Consider the following 21,497-nt stretch of genomic DNA (forward strand, 5'->3'; position numbering starts at 1 on the left):
AAGGGGTATCCCAAAGAGAGCAGCCCAGAAGCAAGGAAAATGAAGGAAACGCTTGGCAGGATTTATATCGACTCTAGTGGGAGCCCATGGCTGTCAGCAAAAGTAGGAGGTCCAACAGTTGTGGTGATGGAATAAAAATTTACCCCCTCGAGATAAGTCTGCCAAGTGCATCCTGACTGTGGGAGTGGCAGGTGAGTGGGAGATTCCTCTGTCTGCTTGTCAGGAAGGGAACATATTTCTGAGAACAAAGGCACAGTTACTTGGAGGGTACTGGTTCCCATCTGGCCATCCTCCTGCTCACCATTTCCCACTCTCTAATCTTGGAAGAAGCCTTTGGAGACTAGCATCGCCAGGTCCCACTCCTGCGGGTGTGACTCGGGAGTAAGCTATCCCAACCGTTTCCCTACTAATTGAGCAAAGGGCTTAGAAAGCCACTTAGGGGAGCTAGAGGCAGTTGACAGCTGCTGGGAGAGAAAGTGTCACCTTTCTTTAGGCATGTGGCCACTGCCAGGTTGTCTGTGTCCCAGTTGATGACCTCCACTTGGACATATGGGTATCACTAATGGGGCTCAGTGGGTTAAATTATTTTTAATTATAGAGGACACGAAGTTGGGAGGTAGACGTAGGACTGAGGGGTGGCTGTGATCAAGACACATTGTACACATGCATGAATTTTTCATGGAATAAATAAAAATCCTTGAGTTCTTGATTCCCAGAGCTCCAGCTTCTGGAGGCAGAACCAATAATGCCTGGAAGGTTCTACTATTACTAAGCAAGACCACCATGACAGGCGCTGGGTGAGGAATTTAAAATGCTTTAGAGATGCTTGTCTGGAAGAACAAAAGAGACAAATATCGTAAACACCTGAAGACCTGGGTGTCTTCTGACTTAGTATGTCACTACATGAAGTACATTGTTAGGAACTAAAAGGATCCACTTGATGACCACAGCTGTAGTCATAATTTCATTGGAAAGAGATTCCCCCAGCACATATCATACAAGCCTTATCAACAGGCAAGAGTATAATTGATAGAGTTTTTAAAAAGTCATACTTTCTCAGTGAGCTATTAATAGAAATGAAGGAGGAAGGGTACTTGATCATCTACAAGAAACTAAAACTCACTTTACACTTAGCAGCAAGTGACTGAAGGGATGTGCTCCCTTATGGCCTAGAAATTGAACTCTTGGGTGTTTGTTCATGAGAAATAAAGGAAGAATAACTATTCTTATCAGCTTTGCCCGTAATAACTCATAATTCATAAACCCTATGATGGCAAAACCACTCTGTACCTTAACTTTAATAGAGGATGAATAGATCAGGTGTCTCACTAGATAAATGATTAACAGTAGCACACCCACACCATACAATGCTATTCACAAATGAGACAGAGTGAACTGTTGATACACGTGACAGCTTGGATCTCAAGGGAATGATGTTGGCTAGAAAATTATTCTAAAACATTTCATACCATATTGTTCCCTCTCTTGTTCCCCTTCTCTTTCTGCTGTTTAGCTCGTTTGTTTTATAGAGAGGATTTCTCTTATTAGCCTGGGCTGCCTTTGAACTCACTGTGTTTACTGTGAACCCAGTCCTCCCCCCACTAAATCCTGACGTCTAGGGCTATGACATGCACCACCCTGCTGAGCCCATATAACAATTTTGAAACAGCAACATTTAAATCACGGATGATGGACTGACAGCTAGCTGCTGGGGACAGCGGGCAGGAGAAAGGTGGATGTATTTATAAAATATGACCATGGGAAGGCCTGGAATGCAATCTGATGGTGGCCTAAGCTGTAACCCTGATTCCAGTACTTCACTTGGTGGCCTGCGGCAAGGGGCTCAACCTCCTCATCTGAAATGTGGACAAAGTACTAGACCGTGCCTTGGAGGCAATTGTCAAGAGTAACTCCGGTTAGTGCTTAGAAACAGGTCTGGCTGTGTTTGCACTCACTCCAGATTCCCCACACTGGTGCTGATTGACTCCTGAGAGGTGCCTGGGTACTGCCCGCTGCTGCACAGCTGGATTCTTCTGACCTCACCATGCAGCACCTTGTCCTGCCCTGTCTCTATCCCTCTGTCCAGGGTCCCTCATTCCAGCAAGAAATCTCAAGTCACCTAGAGAAATAGTCAGGATGTCATGATTTCAGTCTGTCTGAGAACAAGTGTTTGTCTCTACATGCAAATGGCCCAGCTCTAGACTTGACCGTCTGACGTCTCTGCCCTTTTGGCTAGCCCTGGTGTACCTAATGACTGTCCTGGGATTAACACTTGCATGATTCTTTAGAAACACTGGAGAGATGGTTCAGCACTTCCTGATCTTCCAGAGAACTCAAGTTTAGTTTCTTACACCCATGCAGTGGATTGCAGCTGCTTGCAGTTCCAGGTCCAAGTGATGCAATGACCTTTTCTGACCTCCACAGGTACCTGCCCACATATGGCATGCACACATAGATAATAAATCTTTTTTTAAAAGAGAAAAGAAACACAGATTTGTAATCTGTTCTTCAGGAGGCTAAGGCAGAAGGGGATGACAGGTCCAAGGCAAGCCTGGGTAATTTAGTGAGAGTCCATCTGAAAATAAAGATTTTAAAAATGAGAACATGGGGTTGGGGATTTAGCTCAGTGGTAGAGCGCTTGCCTAGCAAACGCAAGGCCCTGCGCTCGGTCCCCAGCTCCGAAAAAAAAAAAAAAAAAAAAATGAGAACAATGTTGGCCTGGATGAAGGGAGGAAACACTTGTTCACTGCTGGTGGGAGTGCAAACCGGTGCAGCCACTATGGACATCAGTATTGAAGGTTCCACAAAAAGGCTAGGAATAGATCTAACACAGGATCTAGCTATACACTGTTTCTTATATACCCAAGGGACATAAATATCCATATATATGTATATGTGTGTGTGTGTGTGTGTGTATATACACATACATATATACACACACATATATATGTATGTGTATATATATATTATATCCTACTATAGACATACTCATCCACAATCACTGCTTTATTCACAACAGCCAGAAAATGGAAATAGAATGTCTATCCACTGGTGAGTGGACAATGAAGATGTGGTACATTTACACAATGGAAAATTATTCAACTATTAAGAAAAACACAATTATGAAATTCACAGGTAAATGGATGGAACTGGACACAATTGTTCTGAGTGAGGTAACCCAGACCCAGAAAGGCAAAGGTTGCATGTTTTCTCTCATTGTGAATGCTAGCTTTGAATCTTCAGGGGTGTGTGCGTGCGTGTGTGTGTGTGTGTGTGTGTGTGTGTGTGTGTGTGTGTGTGTTGGAAACCTATAGAGGTCAGGAAATTAGTATAGAGACATGGAGAGAATATTCAAAAGAAAGGAGATAGACTATTGTGCTATAAAGGGTTAAAGAGAAATAACAGAACAGAATGGATTAAGATGCCTTAAGGGAAGGAGTGGGGAGGAGTAAATAACACCAAAGACCTTAAGAAAAAGCCATTTGGAAACCTATGCCTGGAGATTCTTCCTAAGATATATACATACACATATATGATATATGATATGATAAGATACATACAAACTCATATATGAAATGTTTACGTAGAGCTATAATGGGACAACACTTTCCCTTCTACCACAGGCTAACAGACAAAAATCCCACTCCAGGAATGGAGTTACCTCTTTTTAAGTTGTTGACCAGTGAGTTACCATGTACTCTTGAAATATTAGGCTATTGTGGCCCGTCTTTAGCTGCATTGTGGATTCTTCTTTCTTCCCCCTTTCTCCACTCTTTTTCCATTTCCACCCTTTCAACTCCTAGATTGGAGAGGGGACAGGAGGTGACATTCTCATTAGACTACTTCCTACTGATTAAGGTGTTGAGTTTCTTGAGGCAACTTTGACCTCAGTCAGCAGGATATCTAATTTCTTCATCTTTCTTCTTTGTACACCATTACTTAAACCATGACCAACAGCAACCAACATCAAATAACCAACAACAACCAGCAACCAACAACCAGCAACCAGCATGCACCTCTTAGAGCCCTAGATTTTATATTCCCCCAGAAAAGTCCTCAGAATTGCCAGTTTCACAGAATCTCAGAAACTATCTGCCACTGGCAAAATTACACCCCTGCTAGAGCACCAGGTAGATCATGGTCAGCTGTTGTGGGCTGTCCGAAGGAGCCCCATATCCAACACCTGAGTTTAAAGTGGAAACTTATTTTAGAATATTTCTGTGTTCTTCAAAGAAACGAAACCTCCAAAATTGTCGCTACAGGCTATTGTCATAGCTCTTGGTTACCATGCTCCAGAATTTGGCACTAAGACCTTGATACTGACCACGCCAGTGCTTTGAAGTATAGAACATGGAGAAATCAATCTGGTAACTCACCTGCAAAATTCATGCCTACCGGCTAGTTTTTATGGTTCTGGAAGGGGTTATGCACACTACCAGAAGGGTAATCAGCAGTCTCACCCCAATGTAAACCTGAAAGCCTGGCAGGATACACTCGTTGCAAGGATGCCGTGGGAGTAACCGGGCATCTTCTGATTTGACTAAAAGCCTGCTCCACAAGATGGAACCCATTCCTAGCACTTTTGTCTGGGTCGAGAATCCGTGACTAAACATGTCATAGGCCCTAGGGGAGAATCTACCACTGTTCTTCTGCTAAATGGACATAGTATCGAGGCAGCTCCTGATAATTTATCATAAACCGGTGCGCACAGCTGCACCTCTCAACTCTCAACAGAGGAGTTTATGTGGTAGACAGTGAGGTGCCGAGACCTCAACTGGTCGAGCTGCAGAGAATGAAGACCTGAGGAATACTCAGCCCTGAGTGGAACATCTATATCCTCGCCTCCCACGGCTCCTGGGTCATCGTGGGAGAGGGGATCAGAAAGATTTTTGTAAAAAGCAGAGGTGGTGGCCAACTATAAGGAAATAGCATTTTCCAGACACAGCAGGGCAGCGACACAGGAGCTGTGCAAACTCAAGCCAGACAAAACCCCAGCATGGAGAGAGGAGCTGGGCTATAAAGTCTCACCCCTAACTGAGAAGCTATTAGGAGATGACAGCTGCTGGGAGAGGGAGAATCAGTTCTCTTTAAGGGTGTGGCCCCTAGTAGACACTACGTGGGAGTGGATGGTCACACAATCTAGAGTATACGGGCAGCTCAAGTTGAACTTGATAGATTGGAAAAGACGCAAAGGTGGGTGAGTGGGGAAGTGGGTACAGCTATGCGATGAGTTTGGGGGATGGGGTGAATATTAATAAAATACATTGTATGAACAGCTCAAAAAACTAATAATAGATCAGAAAAATAAATAAACGAGAGGAGGGCAGTCAGAAGTAAAGTGCTTTCTTAGCATGGCTGAGGTTCAGTTCACAGTAATGTAAAAATCAACGTCAAAAGAGAAGCACTGGGAGAGGGGAGAAGGGGATAACATTTGAAATGTAAATACATAAAACATCCAAGAAAAATAAAATTTAAAAAGATTTCTAGCTCTCAAGTGCTAGAATATCGGGGTACACAGGCCCTATAGTCCTCGGGGTCCTGTGTATGGTACAGAGACCCCATATTAGATAAACCTCTATGAGTTATTTTAGGAGAAACACTCTCAAGACTGGGTTTTTCTAGATTTCAGAGCTAGCACTGGAATGACATTTTCCCACAAGCCTACAAGGAAAACCAGCTACCAACCACAGCTAACCTCTGTATTTACCATTTTTCAACCCTAAGAGGCTGAGAGACGAGGTGTTGTCACCCAGAGTACAGGGCAAATTATTATGCTGGGGTCACCTTCTAAACTGAGCAGGCAACCTAGCTTCTGCTAAAATGTTTCCTCCGCCTTCATAGGCTCTCCCAGTGCTGTACAGCACGAGCGACAACCCATTCAGATTCATTTTTTGTTGCTAAGCCTTTAGGTTCCTTGCTCTTGTGTCCTGTGACTTGCGGCTGTTGCTTACACCAGCCCAAGGCTGTCATGGAGCTGGGACTTGCAATCCGTTAAGACAGGGAAAGGGCTGAGGGCAGGCAGAGCCCAGCCTGAGGTTTTGTCATGTAAATGGTGGAGGTTGCCCCAGGCTCATCTAAAAGAGAGAAAATAGACCCGGAACTTTCTATCCCCTTCCCCATCTTCTCTTCCTGGCTTCACAGCATCTTTTTAAATTACATTCTGTATTTACCAAACCCGATGAGGAAAATACACCACTGGGAGGAAGATTGGCAAGGAAGGCAGAGTTGGGTCAAGTCTAGATTTGGGGAGTGGCTGGAACAGGTGGGACTCCGTACATAGCAGACAATGAAACAAAACAAGAAACCAAAAAACGTGTAAATGCAGAAGAGAAAACCAGCACTTTTGTGGAAAGGTGAAGCCGGGTCTTGCAACTTATTCTCAAGAATGCACTGTTGTAACCCCATAAGAACAACAATGCCAAGTCCCAGATCTCCCAGGGACTAAACCACTACAAGACTATATAAATGGACTGACCAATGGCTCCAACTGCATATGTAGAAGAGGATGGCCTTGTTGAGCATCAATGGAAGGAGAAGCCCTTGGTTCTTCCAAGGTTGGATCCCCAGTGTAGGGGAATGTCGGGGGGTGGGAAGGCAGTGGATCAGGTGGGGAGCACCCTTATAGAAGAATGGGAAGGGGTGGGATGGGAGCTTATGTCCGTGAAACTGGAAAAGAGAATAACATTTGAAATGTAAATTTAAAAAATCCAATAAAAAATGTACTGCTGTAACTGTGTGTTGGGGGACTCAGGATAGAAGTTTCTGTAATCCATGTGCACATTGCTGGGTAGACAATATTTGTAAGAGGCTTCCTTAAGAAGCAGTATTAGTGAGAATGGGTTGGTTCCAGTACTACATAAAACACACACACACACACACACACACACACACACACACACACACACACATATATTCAGCTGACATCACTTTATATATAGTGCTCTGAGGTGTTATTAACCCACTGAACACAGAAGGGAGGACCGGGATGATTTGGACAAACTTGCCCAAGGCCCTGCTAGGAAGTAGCAGAGCTCAGATTCCAGCCTAGGATGGTATCTCCAGACCTGGGACAGATACGCAGCCTAGGTGCCCCAGAGTGGTTGTCATCTAGCTCAGTCATTAAATATTCCGAACGTCACCTCTGTCCGGATCCTTCACTCTTTCCGCTGTACTACTGTGCCAATGTTCCTTGAAATACATTGAAGAACGTGTCAAATGATTCAATGAATTGGATACTTCCCTCCCCCAAGCATGTAATAGCTGCTCCCGGGCCTCCTCATGGGAAGATAGCGTTGCTTCTCTAGGGCTATAATAAATTACCTCGCCTTGGAGGCCTTAGAGTCAAGAAAACAGCGCCACAGTACTCTGGAGGCCGAGAGTCTGCGGTCAAGAGGACAGCAGGGACAGTCCATCCTGAAGGTTGAGAAATAAACGTTTATCTTAATACCGGATAGCCTCGGGGATCACTGTGTCTCTTCCTGTGGTCTCTCTCCATTTATGTCTCTGTTCATCCATGCTTCCCCCTTTTAGAGACATTGGATTAAGGCCTACTTCAACGCATCCTCTTTAAAAAAACTACAATTACATCGTTCCACCTTCCTCTTCCCTCCAACTCCTCCCATGCCCTCTCTCAAATACATGGCTTCTTTTTCTTTAATTACTATTTTTATGCATGTGTGTGTGAGTAAATATATAGGCACGACCTGCTGGTTTTGTTCAGTGTCACCTGCATGTATATGTTTTTAAAGGCTCGCTACTTAACAGTGGATAACCAATTAGGGGGCTCACCCCTGGGCATGACTAGTTAATTCTTCCTCTTTCAGAGTTCTTAATTGGTTGTCACTCTTTATTGAGGGGTGGACCCTTGAGGGTTCCCTCATCCATGCTGGGATGTTAACTGGTGTTGGAATTGTTCAGGTCTTGTGCATGCATGCAGCCATACTGTTGAGATTTCAGGACCGAAGCTTCTCCATTAGAGCTGTAAGGGCCATGTTCCCAGCACACTTCCTGGTCCTCCAGTTCTTAACAATCTTTCAGCAATTTCTTCCTTGATTGTTCCCTGAGCCTTGGGGGGTAGGGATTGTGTTGTAGATCTATCAGTTGAGGCTGGGTTCTACATGGTCAGTGGTTCTCTGCATTCTGACCAGTTATGGCTTTCTGTAATGGTCTCCAATGACCTTCTCTTGATTAAATCAGCACAGGGGTTTTGTGTGGTTTTTGTTTTGCTTTGGTTTTTTTCTGGTTTTGGATTTTAATCTCTAAATAAGATCACATTCGCTGAGGGTTAGGACGCTTACATGTGTTTTGGGAAGACAGACAACTCAGTACCGTGAAGCAGCTGTGTAGAGTGGGCTCCTTCTCCTGCCCAACCCCAGGTGGCTCCTTCCTTCCCATCCAGTTCCTGCTTCCCTTCTGTTCGCCCGGTAAGAGCACACTAGTGAGTCAGCGGTAAGAAGAAGTCAGTGACTGCATGAACTTGTTCTTCCTCTGCTTTGGGTTCTCTTCATCTCGTGCCAGTTGGTGGCATCTTGCCCAGGCAGTCGCTATGCCCTGGATGCACCAGAAAAAAACAGCAACAGAACAGGTGCCAGGATGAGAGAAGATCCTGTCACTGGCTCTGTAGCCTGAGGCCTCAGTGTGGTTGCTCTGGGGAATATCATGCTTTCTGTGTTCATGGGTGTGCTTGAAGCTCCGGAGTCACCAATTCTCCAATTTTTATGAACATAGATGTCTTTGTGGAGCTGAAATAGCCTGCCAACCCTTTTCGTAAAATCGTATCCCAACCACCAAGTAGGCAGTCCCAAAGGAATTTGTGATTGGAGTGGTTGGAAATGTACAGACGTCACCCAGTAAATCACACACACCAGCTACTGCCACCACCACCCTTCTGGTTCTTCTGAACCACGAATGAAGTGTGTCTTGATTCCTCCAGTCTCTGTTGCCTAAGCAACTCCAGACGTGTTCATTCAGACTTCTCAGAAAACTTCGAAATCAGAAAACTAATGACGCGTTTTCAAGGAGGCTCTTAGGAGGTGGTTGTTGCAGAGCCTGGGCCCAGCATCACGTGTCCGGTATGGACATATCTCCCAGCATGCAACTCTTGCTGCCAAATAGCTACCTCTTCACAGGCCGGATTGAGCTCACCGTGCTGTCCCCAGGATGCAGCTTTGTCTCCGGTGAGTCCCGAGACTATAGGTCAATAGTAGATTGCCTGCCTAACATGTGCAAGGCCCTGGTTTGACTCTTAATACATTAAGAATGAAAAAGGAAGAAAGAGAGAGGGAGAGAGGGGGAGAGAGAGGGAGGGAGGGAGGAGGAAGGAAGGAAGGAAGGAGGAAGGAAGGAAGGAGGACGGACAGACAGATGACTTATCTTCTTGATTTAATGCTTAGTTTAAAAATGTCACTTCAAGAAAGAACCTTCCTGAAGGCCTTGCCTTGGAAGATCACCTCCAACTCTCATCCAGTCTACACACACACACACACACACACACACACACACACACACACACACGAGATATATATATATATACATACATACATACATACATACATACATACATACATACATACATACATAGAGAGGGAGGGAGGGAGGAGAGAGAGAGAGAAGGGGAGGAGAGAAGAATGCACTCACTCAGGGTGGAACTGTTACGTCATCTCACCTCTTGACCATTGTCTTCTCATACTGTCCATATCCCTCTAAAGAAGATGCCTCACTCAGCAGGAAAGATGGGATTCCTCCTAACAAGGAAGCAGAAAAACAACTGTATTCTTCCATAAAGAGGCCAGCAGTGTTTTCAGAGGCTGCTGGATCTAAAAGGACAGTAGAAGCTACTACATATTAGTAGATTTTAGGCCCCCGGTTTAGCAGATAGAGAGCCAAGGCCTGATGAAGGGAAAATGATGTTTGTAATGTTGGTTAGAGGCAAAGAGGGGAGCAAAGTCTCACCTTCTGACTCCCACTCTAGGGAATATTGGTCTGTGCCCCGCGGCACAACTCAACGTCAATTCAAACGGAGAGCAGATTGCAACAGAGTGAAATGATGCTTCGTCCTCAGCAGTGAGTCTAAAGTACCAAGAAAATGTGGACGAAGGGCTCAGACTCGAAGAGGAACAGGAAGATACACCAGGGTTCCCCTGTGCTAGTTAGCTCCGCCCACCGGATGTCACACACGTCTGCCTGTCCAGTTCCACTTTGGTTGAATATCCTGAAAACCCACACTTACTCCAAAAGGAAAAGGGAGGTCTGGGTGTCTTGCTTTCTTGCTTTTCCAGCTTCATTTTTCTTTCAGGATCCCCAATGGGCTCTCCCCTCCGACCTGATGTGGTTTCTTGGGGTCCCTCAGACAATCCCTGCAAATGTCTACATGGGTGTTCCCTCTCAACATGTGCCTGTCTCTCCCTCCTCTCATCTCTCTCCCACCCTGCCTAGAAAACCTTTCTTAGTTTCCCTTAGACCAGTCATTTTCAAACAGGAGTGGTTTTACCTCTCCAGGGGATATTTAGCAACATCTGGGTGGGTGGGGGAGGGGATATTTGTCAATCGTCACAAATAGTGTTTGATGAAGTGATGCTAACCGTCCCACGATGCACTTCTTCCTGTAACAAAAAAGTGTCCTGGCCCCCAGTGTTCATATGGTAAGGTTAGAAACTACCAATATTTCCCTTTTATCTTAAACGTCGCTCTTTCGGGAAGACATCCCCTGGTGCTTTAGGTTGAATGCAGGCCCCTCCCCTAGTCCAGTAGTGTTTCCACTCTGCCCCTTCCCTTACAATGTAACACTCGATTTCTCAGCAGTCTCTCAACCCAGGGGATAGGCTAGGGGTGTCCATAATTTGACACTGTAATATGACATCCACTAATGGGTTGGGTGACAGCCATAGCTAGCCAGGGATACATATGGCCTGTGGCTACAGGTTAAAAACACATGGGGCAAGGAGTACATTGTGCCATTTTCCCACCCAGTGTCTGTGTTCCACGAAGCACACTTTCACCCGTGCTCTTGTACACAGTACTTGCAAGGTGCTCTTTCTTCCCAGGAGTGGCCTGGGTTTCTGAGAGCCTCAAATGCAGACTCCAGTATGCTGGCACACTCTGGGAGTCTGGCAGGAATGGCCTGATAGCCCAGTTCTGCACCCCTCTAGTTCAGCGACCTTCAGCAAGTTGCTTAATTTCTCCAAACTCAATTTTATCATTTATGAAGGAGTATAAAAATAGAACCTGAGGGGTTGGGGACCTAGCTCAGTGGTAGAGCGCTTGCCTAGGAAGCGCAAGGCCCTGGGTTCGGTCCCCAGCTCCGAAAAAAAAAAGAAAAAAAAAAACAAAAACAAAATAGAACCTGTTCCACAGAGTTGTGGAGGTTTAAAGACATAGAGTATCTGATGTGCTGAGCCTGGCTCTGACAAGCAAGTGAGGGACATGTTACTGTAAGGGGCTGGGAGCTGGGGAGCTGTGTAAGAGTGCATGCTGTATGATCATGGGGACCTGAGTTCAGATCTCAGGACCCACATGAAAGCCAGATGTGGTCGTAGGCATGTCTGTAGCCATGGCTCATACGAGGATGTGAAAAAGACAAGAAGTTTGCTGGTGTTGGCCACCAGCCCAGGTCCGGGTTCAGTGAGGAAGCCTGTATCAAGGGAATAAAATGGAAAATGCTAGAACAAATACCCTACAACCTCTTCTGGCCTCTGCACACATATATACAGTGCTTCTTTGTGCACACTCATGTGTCCATATGCCACACTTTCTTTTCTTTTCTTATTGGTTATTTTATTTATTTACATTTCAAATGATATCCCCCTTCCCAGTTTTCCCTCCACAAACCCCCCTATCCCATGCTCCTCCCCCTGCTTCTATAAGGGTGTTCCCACACCCACCCATCCACTCCCACCTCACCATCCTGGCATTCCCCTCTGCTGGGCATTGAGCCCCCACAGGACCAAGGGCCTCCCCTCCCATTGATGCCAGACAAGGCATCCTCTGCTACATAAGCACCTGGAGCCAGGGGTCCCTCCATGTGTACACTTTGGTTGGTGGTTTAGTCCCTGGGAGCTCTGGGGGGTCTGGTTCATTGATATTGTTGTTCTTCCTATGGGGTTGCAGCTCCTTCAGTCCTTTCTCTAACTCCTTCACTGGGGACCCCATTCTCAGTTCAATGGTTGGTTGCGAGCATCTGCATCTGTATTTGTCAGGCTCTGGCAGAGCCTCTCAGGAGACAACTATCACCACACTTCCTTCACACACACACACACACACACACACACACACACACACACACACACACACACACACACACACCTTGGGAGCAGCCTGTCTCCTTATCTTAAGTTCCTCCACACTCAAAGATGCTTACAAATGTTTTGTCTTACTATAGATTGGTCACACGTACCTAGAGAATTCCCCTTCCAAAAGATAGAGGTGCTGCTGTGTCACCTGCAGGTAGAGCTCAGGTCACTTACAGCCTCTCACCCTCTCCACCTGCATCTTCTTTCAAACCCTGGCCTGGCACCTAGCTTCTTATCTGGGTTCCACCTCTCAAGTTCCACCTTCTGCTTCAGCCTTACTCTGGAAGGCTGCCCAAGTCTCGGCCTCCCTGGGTGCTGCCTCCAGTGTGAGCAGGGGTTCCACGCCCTGTTACTAACAAGCTAGGCCTTGCCTCCTATCAAGTCTGAACCCTGGTCCATAGCCAAGTGCCCCAGTTCCCATAGGATTCCCTACAAGGGATTTAGAAATGTTTTTATGAGCTGAGGGCCAAATAGGTCACTGTACTTGCCTTTTTCTATTATGGGGTGGAAGAAGGTGGGGCTTTCCAATTTCCAGCCTCTTCCTTTCTCCGATGCTTTAGACATCCAATAACTACTTTGAAAGAAGCAGCGGCCTGTTTCCTAGACTGTCCAGGTCAATAAACAGAAGTGTCTAAAGTTTAGAGGTGGAGAGTGAGACCAGAAATAGGTGCTGTGCCTGGTCAGAGAAGGCGTCACACAGGGCACAGGAAATCCTTCTGCCCTAAGAGCAGATGTAGGTCCCACAGAGGTAGGTAGCTGTCAATGGGATCACATCCAAGAACGGCTTTCAAAGCTCTCCCTGTGAGCAGATCCTGGAGCTGGGGAAGTTGGAGGAGTCCAGGACCCCACTGCTGAAGGTGGCTGGGCCGGGCCGGGTACGGGTAGAGCGGGGGTTGTGACATCAGCTCATGGAGAGGGTGTCTCTGGTACACCAACAGCTTGTTACTCCGGGTGAACAGCCAGAAAAACCTGGTGGGTTGGTTTCTTGATCTCTTTCACTTCCTGGTTCTCTTATCCTCAGGCTGAGGTTTTGTGGTTCACCTGTTAGTCTGCAAAAGGATGGGGTTTGCATTCAGAATGTGCAATGTGACGTTGGGGAAAGGGTGGACACAGTGGAATCAGAACTCTTAAAATTAAAGTCAGTCACTGGACGTCCATACACACCTCTCATGCACGCAGAAGGCAGAGGCGCGTAGAGCTCTGTTCATTTGAGGCCAGCCTAGTCTACATAGAGATTTCCAAGCCACTCAGGACTACACGGTGAGACCCTGTCTCAAAAAACTAATTAACTAATTAAGATTGCAAGTGTTGTGAAGACCCTTCTAATTTGAATACCAGAAAAGATTCACACGTCTGTCAGCATCCCCTCCAGTTCCCCATGGGCCTTGGGTGGCTTTGGGTGGCCACCGTCTCTGATTTGAAGGAAAAGACAGATGCCTTTCCCCTCTCCCCTCTCTGTAGCCTTTCCGGCGTGTACGATAAACCTCTCTGCTATTACGTACTAAATATGGTGGAAATGTCTCAGCAGACTCACAGTGAAGTGCCCGGGACCCAAGATTTCAACACCTTTCCAAGATGGTTCAGCTCCACTCCAGGAACACTTTCATCCTGCCCCTTCAAGGGAGGATTTTCACCCATTCTATACGAACTTATCTGACATGGCTAATTACAGAATGAGCACCTACCTGCCCCCCTTAGCTTCCTCTTGCGTGAACTCTCAGGGTTCCATATCATGAATGGGCTCTGTGTGAGCTGGTCACTAGTCCATCAGAAAGCTCCTATTCTAAAGAACCATGGAAACATGCAGGAGCAGAGAGAGACCAAGGCCTGCCTAGATGGAGGTCAGGGCCCGTGTCCCTGGTACAAGCTGAAAAGAGTCAGAATGAAGTTAATGATCACCGTTTGACCTTTCCTTGCTTGCCAAGCCACGTATTAAGTAAGTTTCTGGTCATTATTTTGTACCTCATAACACACAACCTGATAAGGCAGACTGTAGGCTTATCCTTGTCTCTTACACACTGTGCACTCTCATGAACACCCTTACATTCTTGAAGGCTCCACTATCCTTATCTGTAAAATGGAATGCTAATACTACCCACACCATAATATTCTGAGGATCACATCAGATAAATGCACAGAATGGTGAGAATGGCCTCCGGCATAAGGCAAGCAATCAACAGGTATTAGCTAGCCTTGTTGCCCTTGCCTTTGATAGCTTCTTTCTGGGGCTTCTGTAACAAAGCCCTACAATCTAGATGGCTTCCGTCATACAGATGTGTTATCATCTGACTCTGGAGGCTAGAAGTCCAAAATCATGGTGTTGGTGGTTGTTTCTTTTGGAGGCCTGAGATGGAAAGTTTGTTCCGTTTTCTGAAGTCCACTTCCTGGCCCAGCCAGATTCTCATCCCTACCCTCTGGGAGTATCAGGCATTCCTTGCTATAGGCACAGCCAGTTGCCTTCTGTCTGTGACACTTTTCTGTGTGCACAATTCCCCCTTCATAAGGACAGCAGTCACATCAGATTTGGGCCTACTCTAGTGACCTGCTTTTAATACAATTACCTCTAAGATCCTGTCTCTAAACAAGGTCACGTTCTCACGTACTGACAGCTGATAATACCCCGTGTATCTTTTAGATAATTTGATCCATGATACAAGTCTACGTACTGTGCTTAAAGTCGTGTGACTTGCTGGTGGTGAAACTGGACCTGTAACCAGTGACTTCTGGATGGCAGATTCCACGGCATAAACCCCAGAGGAGGCCTCAATTGTGCTCAATGTCCTCTGGGATGAACGAATGAGGCAGGGATGTTTAGCACTGGAACATGACGACATTGTCATCTACAGGGATGGGCCGGGCTGAACTTGTAAGATCCTGGCACCTATGTGGGCCATGGGCTAGCTGGCTGAAGGTATTGTAGCCTCTGGTTTTGTAATGGCATTTCCTCTTTATTTTTCCCTCTTCCATAGCCTGCCTGCTCCAGGCTGAGCTGGTAAATTATGAGCGAGTCAAGGAGTACTGCCTCAAGGTCCTGAAGAAGGAAGGAGAGAACTTCAAGGCTCTTTACAGGGCTGGTGTGGCCTTCTATCATCTTGGGGACTATGACAAAGCTCTCTACTACCTGAAGGAAGCAAGGACCCGACAACCCTCAGGTGAGAGAGACAGAGATCCCTGCATTCTCGCCACAGACGCCCCTGACAACTCCTGGGGCTCGCACATCGCAGAAGATGGCATCTGTGGCTGGCAGGACTAGGTGGGGCCAGAGATAGAAAACAAGGGCTCGGGTGTAGGCAAGACCTGGAATGACGAGGGCACCAGGTCCATAACTTTCCTGGGATCTGGGTTCCAGGGACCTCGGGCACCCCTTCTTTTCAGATACACTATAGAACTGGTAGAATTGGTCTTTGCCTTTCTCGGCTCAAAGCTAGGCCTCTTCGCTATAGATACCCACAGAGTTCTTGCTATGCAGCACAAGCTGTACCAGGCCCCAGGGGTGTAGATGTTAAGCTGCCTCCCTTTTCCATGAATCCACATTTGACTGACAAGACAGAAGGGAGCAGAAACCTCTGATGCCCGGCATCTTTCCGGAAGCATGCACTGACTTCTCCAATCAGCTGGCCTTTCCTAATCACACATATTGGGTCTCCCAGTCACTCTTTCATTCTGTGAGTATTTGTAGAGGCAGTGCGGTGGGCAAAGTGCCATGAGCCAAGAAGGCTGCTGCCGTGTCCAGCGCCCTGTGCCTGTAGTCCTAGCATTCAGGAAGCTGTGGTAGGAGCATCTCTTAAGCCTAGGAGTTTGAGAGCAGCCTGGGCAACACAGGGAGGAGTTACTTGTTTTATTTGGGTTTGTTTTTCATTTAGTTTCTTTTTGTCTTTTCTTTCCCTCTCGAGACAAAGTCTTGCTGTATCAACCAGGCTGTACTCAGGCTCCTCACCCTTCTGCCTCCCAAGTGCTGGGATTACAAGTATGTGCCACTACACCAGCAAGGAGCGTTCACTATGATGGAGGAGGCTCACAGATGGACAAGTAGATGATTCGTATTTGGCAGTAATGAGTGCTCTGAAGGAGATGAGGCACAGTAAAGGGGAGGCTGTTTTAGGGCAGGGCGTCTGAAAGCCTCTCCAGTGACTATGGCCTGATGTCATGTGGTTGATCCGTTAGCGTGGCAATACTTCCCCCAATCCGTCTTTAAGAACTTCTCAAGTGGCTAACATCCAGCCATATTCTTTCTTCGTCTTTTTAAAAGAATATGTCTCTATTTGTACATATGGTCGGCTTATTATTTTCTGTGAACAAAGTGCAATCTACCGACATCGGAACTAAGCAACTTTGGAACTAAAAGCGGACTCATCCAAGAGTTTTCTTGAGCGCCTGCTCTCTGCCAGTCCAGGATGTTGTGCCTAGAGCTTTTAAACATGGTGAACTACCATTGTTACTGCCACAAGTAGGTACCCCAGGCGGCAGCGTGATTCTTACGCTGTGGGCAGTCAGAGCTCAGTGACTCTAGCATGCTGTGCACCACTCACTCACCATAAGGACTGGAATTAGGAGAGAACGCTCCGGCTGGGGAGTGTGTATCTGGCAATATTTAAAATGACGAAAATAAGACGAGTTATGTTAAGCTCTTAGTTAAGTAAAACAGCACATTCGTCTCATGTTCATTGATTGTGGAATTAAGCACTTTTAGACCTCCATCTTCTGGCCCTCACAGCGACTCTGAGAAGGCTACTATGATGTCCAAGAGAATTAGGCTTGGGCAGACATGCCCATCACCACCTCATCTTGTTGAGGTTTTGGGTGGTTTTTGTTGTTTATTCGGTTGTGGTTTTTTATTTCGTTTGTTTTGTTTTGCTGACAGGGTCTTTCTAAATACTCCAGGCTATCCTAGAACTCACTATGTAGACCAGACTGGCTTTAAACTCGCAGAGACCTGCCGCCCAAGTGCTGGGATTAAAGAAGGAGGCTGCAATGCATGGTTCCTTGTGCATCTTAACCTTCCTAAGTCCCAATCTTCCCTTTTGCCACAGTGAGGGTCAGGACACATGCCATGAAGATTATAAGAAGGGCCAGATGGGCTAATGAAGGCTTAAAAAAGTCAAGCTCAAGCAAGCCCTGTGGTGTACACCTGCAGCCCCATGTACCTGGGGAACAGAGGCGAGAATATCACTTGACTGCAGGAGTTCGAGACTAGCCTGGGCAACAACCCCTTTATTAACTACACCCAGCTGTAAGCAACATTTTTTTTAACTTAAAAAAAAATCCCAAGAATACATTAAAAATGAATGTTGTTTCTTGTTAATGAGACACGGGGATAGAGAAGTTAGGGGCTTGCCTGAGGGTTAGTGCCAAGCAGGCTCTCAGCTAACTGCACTAACCGGAAGAGCACCACTTCCGGTGTCAGGGGGCAAGCACTTCCGGTGTCAGGGGGCGAGCACTTCCTGCCCCCACCATCGAGTCACAGTAGGCCTGTCATATTTGCTAAAGAAGCAGTGTGGGGGAGGGAAGGCTGGCATCTGGCTGCTCTCTCTGACGCTCCTAGGGTAAGGCAGAAGGGACCTTGGCTGAGTGAGTCTAGCCTGTCACGGAGCTCTTGCCCCCTTCTCTGAAGACACCACCATAATCCTGACTGGGTAGTTCCTGAGGTGTGTTTTCTCTCCTCACAGACACCAATGTGATTCGGTACATCCAGCTGACGGAGATGAAACTCAGCAGATGTTCTCAAAGGGAGAAAGAAGCCATGTAACAAAGAAGCCTCTCTCGAGCCACACTCATACCTGACCAGGGACTTCCAGGCACCCGGTGGTGGAGAGTCCCGACGTGGGTTCTCTCCCTCTCTTCCCAGTTCTTCCTGTACTTCTGTTGCTCATCCTGTTGCTGCCCCAACTCTTGTCTGTGAGAAGGTGAGAGGCGTTCTTGGACCTTGGTGGGCAGCCCAAACGTGGACTTATCCTCTTCTCTACTACGCCAGCAAATGGGACAGATGGGCAAGAGTCTCGTGGACTGGGGTTGGTCCTGTGTCTTTGACTGGTTCTGAGCGCGGCAGGCGTGTGGAGCACAGTCTGGATCCTTCTACAGCTTCCCAGTGGATCAGAGAAGCATCTGAAGGGAATCGGGGCTAATGAACGCAATAACCATTGGTCAGACCAACGCTGAGATTGTAGATTTCCTTCCGCCCCCTCAGTCACCTGAGCGCCTGCCACATCCCCGGACTTGTCTAGGCTTGTACTTTCTTTTCTCCCACTGCGAGGTCCGGTCTTTGCCAGGATTCACATGCCATTAAGGCCCACTCTCAGTGGCCTCTGGTGACCACACATAACATTCCCCCACCCCCAGCTAGCCGGCAGCTGTAATAGCAGAAGGGCGGGGTGAAAAGATTGAGGGCAGAGCACACTGGGTAGGTGACAGAGGAGGGAAAGAGCCTTGGGTGGACTGAGGGATTAGACTAATCAATATGAATAAAAACTAACTCACAGGCATCCGTTCAGGTCATTTCTGTGGAAGCAGGCTGCTCCCTTCTCTTCCCTCCCTGTTCCTCAGGCAGAATGGCCTACAGCTTCCGGTAAAGCCGGTGGCCCTTAGACCAAGACTATATGCATCATGTTGGCCACAGCCTTTGTGCTTTTGGGAGTGGGCCAGGATTACGGAAACCCCTTCAGGAATAGGCTTTGTGGGAATTTGTACACCCCACCCCCGTTTTTGACAAAATTATCTGAATTCAGTATCTAGCACATAACAACTTTTTGTTGAGTGGATAAATTTCGACTGCAGACTGACTCTCCTGCCTTAAACTAATTGGGTCCCAGCCTGGTCTCCTGACACACATGCTCTTTATGCTGTGCTGCGTTGAAACATTTCCCGAGGGCTTACTGGTCCCCCACCATAGTGCAATAGAGGACAGAGTCCCAGTCTTCACGAAGACAGGAAAGCTGAGAAACCTATGAGATTATCACCAATGACACCATTAACGTATATGACGCTTAAACGTTTTCAAGGCACTTTCATGTATTTTTCGTGTGACTTAGCGAGACACTATTGTATAAAATTAAAATATATACAGATGCAATAATGTTAATAGTTAGGATTTATTAAATGCACTATCGTCAGATCGTTACACGGACAATCTCGTTTCTTTCATGTGCTCACTCGGTGGGATCTCTTTCCCAGATGATGGAGAAGACAGACAGCTGGGAAAATTAACTTTCTCGAGGTTGCCCGGCCTCACAGGACATGGCTAGGATTGAACCAGACCTGACTGTTTCCAGAGCTCTGGCGACTATCGCATGCTTAGCTGCTGCTCTGTCAGACAGTTACAACTGTTTGAGAACAGAGCAATCTCCAGGAAGTTGAAGCATGATTCACACATCAATTCCCGGCTCCCTTCTATTTACATAGGCAAGACAGAAAGAGACCAGAAGCCAGAATCCCTAGTGGCTTGAGCAGTGGCCAGCCAGGAAAAAGACAACAGAACTGGCAACTCCATCTGTGGTGGTGTTGGTCGTTCTATTTGCTGATGGGGCAGCATGAAGCCCACCTGGCCTTCCTCACTGTGTGGCCAGCAGTGAGAAAGGATAGGCAAAGACTGAAGAGAGACACAAAGTTAACATGGGTTATTTGTTTAAGCAGTTGCTTTGCCAGGGCAAGATCTGGTCACTGCTGAAGGGCCCAGAAGCCAGCAGCATAGCTTAAATCCCCAAACACAGCTCCCCAAAACGCTCTCAGCGGGGGGCAGGGGGCTGCAGGAAGATGCTAGAGATACCCAGAGCCCCACGGTGGCTCTGGAGAAGAAGAAAAGGAAAAAGCCATCCCAGGACCACTTTCTCGGACTTCGAACATGTTCTGTTTTCTTCTTCCAAAATGACTTCTCATGACCCCAACCCCAAACTACTCTCAGCCCTGGCATCTGCCTATGCCCATCCCCTCAGCCCTCCATGCCATCCCCAAGCTCAGAGGTCATAAGCTCACAAACCATTAGGATCTGAAGGACGAAAATGAGGTCAGAGGTGGTTTACAGAATGAGTTCAAACTGACAGGCTCCTCCTTTGCTCTTCAGTGCATTAGCCATGGTTTTGGTTCTAATTTCCAGCAAAGAGGAGGGAGAATGCTTGCTTGATTGAATGCGTTGGGGGAAGGGCTATATTCATCAGAATAAAACCATTGTCACCCCAAAGAGAATGTTTGGAAAAGCACAATGAGTGCACTCAGATACATACGCTTGTGGGAACTCCATTCACTGTGACCCAGACTTAAATGGACCCCCCTCCCACCTCAATAAAAGGAACTGTCTGGGGTATTAGTTAGCACGAGGGGGTGGCAGGGATGAATTTTCTGTTCATTTGTCAGCAGACTCTTCAGAGAGCTGTTTCTCTTCCTTCTTCCGCATCTCCTAAAACCAACGACTGTACTCTAATCGCAGACCCGGCCGGTGCCACTGCTGAATTGTGCAGACAGCACGGATCTGCCCTGCACTGTCGTCTGCCGGGACTTCTGTGAGAGACCCTTTGGCACACAATTGAGTTATAGAAGCCGCACACATGTGTTGTAGAACATGCAAGGAAAGTTGAGGCTGACACTCATCACACTAGCACTAAGAGGACACTTTCATTTTTCCTTCTCCTTGGTATGAATGTGTACACGTATTCTCACCAGCTTTTGGGTTTGGTTTTTTTTTTTTTTTTTTTTTTTTGTTGTTTTTTTTTTTTAATGAAGAAAACTGGATCGTGCTGTATATACTCTTGAGTTACTTTTCAAATGAGTATTTATGTATTTATATTTTAGAATATGCAAATATGCACAGGTCTGTAAAATGCAAATAGTACACAAACTCTGTAGTTGAAAGGAACTCTTCTTCCCCATCTGCCCACAGGTAGTTTTCCTCTGGTTTCTTGTGTACCACCTCCCCCCTTCCCTGGGAGATTCTCATTTTTCAAAAATATGTATATATATATTCTTTTGTCACTCACAAGTGGTAGCATGTCAGATGCTTTTCTCCCCCCTGTTGCTTTATGTAATATGTCGTGGGCATTCCGGCGTGTCTCTTGGACCTTCCTGATAGCATCCTCATGGTATGGGCAGATCTTTACTTTGTAACCTGTCCACAAACGCGGGTGATTTCACCTGTTTCCAGTGTTTACTGTAAATACTGTTGTAATGGACATTCTTGTTGCTAAATTTTGCACATGTCTGTGGCGAGTTCCTTAGGATATAATT

The 21,497-nt window shown here is 46.7% G+C and overlaps 1 protein-coding gene across 1 annotated transcript in view; it reads left to right on the forward strand.

Annotated features, from left to right (window-relative positions):
- Positions 1-19,401, forward strand: part of Ttc9 (tetratricopeptide repeat domain 9) — a 35,245-nt gene extending 15,844 nt beyond the window's left edge. The window contains exons 2-3 of the mRNA XM_032908065.1: positions 15,257-15,439; positions 17,954-19,401. Of these exons, the coding sequence (XP_032763956.1) occupies positions 15,257-15,439; positions 17,954-18,033 (263 nt within the window). The 3' untranslated portion in view covers positions 18,034-19,401. The remainder of the gene's footprint in view (positions 1-15,256; positions 15,440-17,953) is intronic.
- Positions 19,402-21,497: the final 2,096 nt, after the last annotated feature.

The sequence above is a fragment of the Rattus rattus genome, chromosome 7 (assembly GCF_011064425.1).
Source record: "Rattus rattus isolate New Zealand chromosome 7, Rrattus_CSIRO_v1, whole genome shotgun sequence".
Classification (NCBI taxonomy): domain Eukaryota; kingdom Metazoa; phylum Chordata; class Mammalia; order Rodentia; family Muridae; genus Rattus; species Rattus rattus.